Source organism: Cnephaeus nilssonii (assembly GCF_951640355.1).
Source record: "Cnephaeus nilssonii genome assembly, chromosome: 21".
NCBI classification, from domain to species: domain Eukaryota; kingdom Metazoa; phylum Chordata; class Mammalia; order Chiroptera; family Vespertilionidae; genus Cnephaeus; species Cnephaeus nilssonii.
Window position 1 is genome coordinate 6,461,820 of NC_137092.1, and position 6,298 is coordinate 6,468,117.

Below are 6,298 nucleotides of genomic sequence, written 5' to 3' on the forward strand. Positions count from 1 at the left end.
GCGGGACAGGGATCTGAGGGGGGTGGGGGTGGGGGTGGGGAAGGGAAGCCTCACCCAGTCAGGTGGTCCCCACTTTGTTGCCTCCTGGGTGCCTGTCCTCCCCTGGGGCCGGCCTGGGACTAGCTCCCCTGACCCTGCTGCTCCAGACAAGCCCCCAGGACGTCCCAGCCTCCGGACAACCTGCAGAGCCTCCCCACCTCCACCCCCACCCAGGAGGTGGTCCTAGGGTCCCCACAGGGTCCGATGGAAGTTCAGAGAGCTGAAGCCAGAGGGCAGCCGAGAGCTGCGGTGGGATGGGGGAGTGGCTGCGGCTGGCTGCAGGGCTGGCTGCCACGGAGCTCAGCAGGGCTCCGGGCCCAAACTAGAGACCGGATGGGACAGAGGCACCGTCCCTAGGACGTGCCCTTGAAGCGTGTGGCAGCTCTGCCTGTCTCCTGCCCAGTGGTGGTGTCCAAAACAAGGCCACAGGCCCTGAATGGAGGCACTTACGCCAAGCCCCGTGCCGGTCACCAAACCGGGACTTAGTTACAGTGTGGCTCTCCCAGAAACGGAATCTTAAACCAGTGGCTCAGGAGCCCTGCGTGAGAGACCCAGAGAGACCCAGCCATCCCCTAAGGCCGTGGTCAGCAAACTCATTCGTCCACAGAGCCAAATATCAACAGGACAACGATTGACATTCCTTTGGAGGGCCAAATTTTTTAAACTTAAACTTCTTCTAACGCCACTTCTTCAACATAGACCCGCCCAGGCCGTGGTACTTTGTGGAAGAGCCACACTCAAGGGGCCACAGAGCCGCATGTGGCTCGCAAGCCGCGGTTTGCCGACCACGGCCCTAAGGACAGTGACTTTGCCATAACCAACCCGCGTGTTTCCCAGTAGAACTTCTGGTTCCGCTCCCTCCTGCCTAGAAAAGCCTTTCACTCTGTGCTGGATGCTGCCGACTCGAATCCATTCTCAGGGGACACAACCCGATGGTTGTGTCATGTCTGCTTCTCTCCCTTCCTCTTCTCCTTCGTTTGTTGGGCTGTTTTGCAGCAGACACGGGGCGGGGATTATAGGATCACCGAGGCACAGCGTGGCCCCTGAGGGGTGACCCCCTGAGGGTGAGCCCCTATCCTGGGCCTCATCTACCTCCCTCTGCTGCATCCACATGCCTTTTGCTAAGGAATTTCCTACATGACCTGATTCAATTCCCACAACCACCCTGGGGGCTTGGTGTTATTATTTCTGTTCCACGTATTTTTTTTTCCCCAATCACATTTGCGTGGATTATTTGTTAGCGGCAGAGCGTGAGGGTGGTGGTGGGAAGGAGGGGGCTCAGCCGTGGCCCCTGTGGCTGGGAGGAGAAAGGAGATCCGCTCGAGATTCCTAATGAGCTTCGCTGTCATTTTCTCCCCAGGCGCCTGACAGACACCCCGGTGACGAGGGAAGCAGCATTCATTATCCGGTGACATTTCGCGGGCGGCTTTCTACCTCTGCTTCCCCTGAGAAGCAATCACAGAAGTGTGTCTGATCTTCCTGTCGCCCGCCTCCCGGGCGCGGTCACCCCGGCTCCTTTCATCCCAGCGATTGAAGCCAGCGGCCTCCGTCTCTAAGATCTGCCCTGGGCGACACCGTGGTCTCTGGGGAGCCCCCGACGGCGTCCTTCCTCGCTTCAAAGAGCCGCTGGAGCGCTTCCCTGCACGGGTGGAGCGTCTTATTTTCTAGGAGCTGGGCAGCTGCTGAGGGGGTGGGGTCCCCTGGGTGTCCCCTCTGTCCCCCTCCCCCCCGCCAGGACCTAATGTGGAGGGAACAGGGGTAGAAGGTGGGGCCTTCGTCCTCAGCAGCTGGTGTGCAGGTGGCCGGAGCAGGACTTCCCGGGAGCAGGTGGCTGCTGAGGGGCGGCCGGGCTGGTCAGTGCATGGGGCCTGGGCTCCAGGGGAGCCGTCCACGCCGCCCGGGAGGCGGGGCTTCCGGATGCTGTGGAGAAGGGCTCAGGGGTTCCCCTGGAGGCCTGTGAGGGGGTCTGAGACACACCCTCCCGAGAGACCTTCCAAATGGGGTCTCAGGCCGGGGGTCCTGCTCTCCTGCCCCCTCCAAGCCTCCGCCAGGCAGAGCAGCCCCCAGAGGGGAGGGAGCTGGGGGCCTGCAGGGCTCTGGGCCTGGCTCCCCATGCCCCTCCCCTGCTGTACCCAGGCCCCCCTGCCCAACCCCTGCAGCGCCTCCCAGGGTCCCTGCACTCACACCCCCACTAAGGAGTGGCCGGCCTCAGCCTGTAGCCTGGGGTTTGGGGGAGAGGGGGGGTGGGAGAATGAAATCTAGCAGCCCACTGAGTGGCTAAGTTTGGTCTCTTTAGGGTCATTGGAGGGAGGGCTTGAAGGGACAGTTCATCGAGGCACCAACTAGTTCCTGGTCCCTGCTGTGTGCTGCACGGGCCCCGGGGACACGGCGGTGGCCAGACAAACCCCACTTCTGGGCCTAACATGTCTGCGAGGAATTCCAGGTAATAATTAGGTCGGAAGGTGATTGTGTGTGTGTGTGTGTATATGTGTGTGTATTTATTTATTATTGTTCTCTGGTTTGATGGAGACACGCTGTGGCCTGGGACTGCCATGCCCCCTGCCCTTTGGAGAATGCCCGCCTCAGGGGCACGAAGCCCCAGCAGAGGAAGGAGATGGACAGACGTGGCCAGAGCTCTGACGGTGATGCTCGAGCCCCGGACGCACTCGGGGCTACAGCCAGTTCCTGCATCTCTCAGACGCGTGAGCAGGTACAGTCCTTTCTCTCGGTTCCGTCTGAGTTGGGTTTCTGCCACGGAAGTGTCCTGCCCAATTCATGCCCGCACAGCTGTGCCTCCGAGAGAGCCTCTGAGCGCGTGGTGGGAGGGGACTGTGCCCAGAGCAGAGCGAGGGCTGGGCAGCGCCAGCAGGAGGCGAGCTGCTGACCGAGCTGGCAGGGCAGGGCAGGGCATGGGGAGGGGAGGGCAGGGCAGGGCATGGGGAGGGGAGGGCAGGGCAGGGGAGGGCAGGGCAGGGGAGGGCAGGGCAGCGGAGGGCAGGGCAGGGCAGGGCAGCGGAGGGCAGGGCAGGGCAGGGCAGCGGAGGGCAGGGGAGGGCAGGGCAGGGGAGGGGAGCGGAGCCGGCGTGAGAGCAGCGGCCACTCCGGGCCACTCTGCACGGGCGGCTCTGAGCCTGGAGGCTGCCCGGAGTCTGCAGAGCCTTCTTCCTCAGCCGTGACTGAGCGCCTCCGAGTGGCCGCCGCACAGGTGCAGCCTCTCCGTGTCCCAGGACCCCGGGAGCGATGCATGGCCCTTGCCCCAGAGCAGCCTTGGGGACCCCCCACCCCACCCCGGGGCTCCGGCCTGTGCGGAAATTCACGGAGGTGCGCCCGTGAAAGCCCCAGATGCTCCTGTTGGTCCGCTCAGGGCGGGCCCTGCGAGCCGGGGGCCGGGCCGCACCGCCGTCCCAGCTGTGGGGGGATGTGGGGACTCCCAGGGTGAGTCTCCTGCCCAGGGGTCTGTCTGGATCCTGGGGAAGTCAGCCCCCCCAGCCACCCTCCAAAACCCCCTCCCCCCCCCCCCCCCCCCCGTCCAGCTCCATCACGTCCATGAGTGCAAAGAGCAGGAGACTAGGAGGTAGGAGATGAGGTCCCAGCACTGACTGGGCACTGTTTCTGGTGACCTTAGGCGAGCGGCTGACCCCCAGTGTGTTCATCTGTGTAAGTCTTATGGGAATAATCATCAAATCTGTTCTGCCGGTGATTCTGAGACGCAGTGAGGTGTGTGGGGAGAGCGCGCAGGAACATGTAGGCCACGCCCCACGAGGTCAGGTGTTATTGAGCCCTTCCCCTGGCCTTTCCATCTGCTTCCTCCCAGGAGGAGCGAGCGAACCGCCTGTTAAAATGCAGATTCGGAAGCAGGAGGGCTGGGCCGGGCCTGGGCTCCTACCTCCTCGCTCCCAGGAGGCGCCGGTCCTGCTGGTCTTGGGAACCACAGGCGCCTTGCAGGACCTGCACGGCCCCGCCCAGGAGAGAAGGAAACCCCATTTCTCGTGTGGTCTGGTCGGTGGAGAAGAAACAGCTTAGAAGGCGCAGCAGCGGAACGTGTTTATTAACACAGCCGGCATCAAAGGTGGGCTGCTGGCCGCAAAGATACGCTCCGCTCTTTGGGAAAACGGAGCGGGAGAGGCAGGGGAAGGGAGAGAGAGACGCACACACACAGAGACACAGAGACGCAGAGACAGAGAGACCCGGGGCCGGGACGCCGGGCGCGGATCACTCCCGGGACCGCTCTGCGGAGCAGCCCCCGTTCGTCTTGCTGAGCGAGTCGGCGCTGCCCACCCTCGAGTCCACGCTGTGGGCGAGTTCCGGCGGCATGTTCTTCTGCCGCTCCTCCCGCTCCGTCTCCCGGTGGTAGAAGTAGTTGAAGTTGGAGACAATGACGGGCACCGGGAGCGCGATGGTGAGGACGCCGGCGATGGCGCACAGGATGCCCACGATCTTGCCCCCCGCGGTGGTCGGGCACATGTCGCCGTAGCCCACGGTCGTCATGGTGACCACGGCCCACCAGAAGCCGTCGGGGATGCTGGAGAAGTGGGACTCGGGCTCGTCCACCTCGGCGAAGTAGACGGCGCTGGAGAAGAGGATGACGCCGATGAAGAGGAAGAAGATGAGCAGCCCCAGCTCCTGCAGGGACGCCTTCAGCGTCTGGCCCAGGATCTGCAGCCCCTTGGAGTGGCGGGAGAGCTTGAAGATGCGGAAGACCCGCACCAGCCGGATGACCCGCAGGATGGCCAGCGACATGTTCTGCTGGGCGCTGGGCTCCGTCTCCTGGACCAGCTCGGTGATGACGGTGGCGAAGTAGGGGATGATGGAGATGATGTCGATGATGTTCATGATGTTCCGGAAGAAGCCGGCCTTGCTGGGGCAGACCACGAACCGGAGCACCAGCTCGAAGGTGAACCACACGATGCAGGTGGACTCCACCATGAAGAAGGGGTCGGTGAACATGGACGGGGAGAGCACCATCCTGCTGACGTTGCGGCCGGGGTCCCTCACCAGCCTCAGCTCCCGGTCCTCCCGGAACTCGGGCAGCGTCTCCATGCAGAAGATGGTGATGGAGATGATCACCACCAGCACCGACACGGTGGCCACGCCCCGCGCGGCGACGGAGCTCTCGGGGTACTCGAACAGGAGCCAGAACTGCCGGTGGAAGTCGTTGGTGGGGAGCAGCGTCTCGGGGTCTTTGATGTAGCCCTCGTCCGCCCGGAACTCGTCCATGGCCTCGCTGCCCAGCTCGTAGAAGGCGATCTCGTCCGCAAAGACGTCGATGGGGACGTTGGCCGGGCGCCGGATCTTCCCGCCGGATTGGTAATAGTACAGGATGCCGTCGAAGCTGGGCCGGTTCCTGTCGAAGAAGTACTCGTTCCTCATGGAGTCGAAGAACTGCATCCGCTTGTCCCGGTCGCCCAGGAGGGTGTCCGGGAACTGCGTGAGGGTGCGGAGCTGGGTCTCGAACCTCAGCCCGGCGATGTTGATGATCACCCGCTGGTTCCCCTCGTTCAGGACCGCGGGCTCCGGCCCCGGGGGGTCCGGGTAGTCTCCCGGGAGCCGGGAGAAGGCCGTCTCGTGGCTGCCGCTGTCCCCGAGGAGGAGCTTCCAGTTGGAGAAGGGGCTGGCCCCCGGCCGGCCTTTGGGGGCGCTGGTGGGGTTGAGGTCTGGGTCGTAGCCGGGCTGTTCCTGGATTTCGTCCGAATTATCGAAATTGACCAGAGCCACCTCCATTTCCTTCCAGCCGCATCCATCCATCCTCGGGGGGGCAGGGGAGCGGAGCGAAGACCTCGGTCTTCCCGGCCTGCGGGGAGCTGCGGGGAGAAGAGGCGCGTCACATGGGAGCGAGGACGTGGGAGCGAGGACGGGACGGCTGGCCCTGGGCGTGGACGTGAGGTAGGCCGTTAGATGAGGGGATGACTTGTGCTCAGCTGGGAAGGAACCTCCTGGTGGTTTGGGCAACATTCTCCCCTTGAGACCGGTGTGCACCCCGAGTCTGCACACACTGCTAACTGGAATTCACTGGGGAGAAGGAGCCGGGCCGAGAAAGGACAACTTTCCCCAGACAAAGGGGCCTCCGTCCGCGATCGCGGGTAGAGGCCATCGTGGGCGAGGAAGCTACCGTTTCTCTCTCTAAAGATGAAATGGCATTCTTTGGGAGTGAACGTTTCCTAACACTGACACCTGGGCTCTCGCGTGTGTTCGCCGTCTGCCGGGGCGCCCGGCACTGCCGTGCCAGGTCAGCCGAATCGGCCCTGGCGGTCGGTGGGGT

The 6,298-nt window shown here is 63.7% G+C and overlaps 1 protein-coding gene across 1 annotated transcript; it reads right to left on the reverse strand.

The window, feature by feature from the left end:
* Nucleotides 1-4,251: 4,251 nt before the first annotated feature.
* KCNA10 (potassium voltage-gated channel subfamily A member 10) lies at nt 4,252-5,784 on the reverse strand (the record flags this gene model as incomplete). The annotated part of the gene is made up of 1 exon (XM_079761467.1): nt 4,252-5,784. One exon carries the CDS (start codon nt 5,782-5,784, stop codon nt 4,252-4,254), a length of 1,533 nt encoding a protein of 510 aa, XP_079617593.1.
* Between the last annotated feature and the right edge of the window lie 514 nt (nt 5,785-6,298).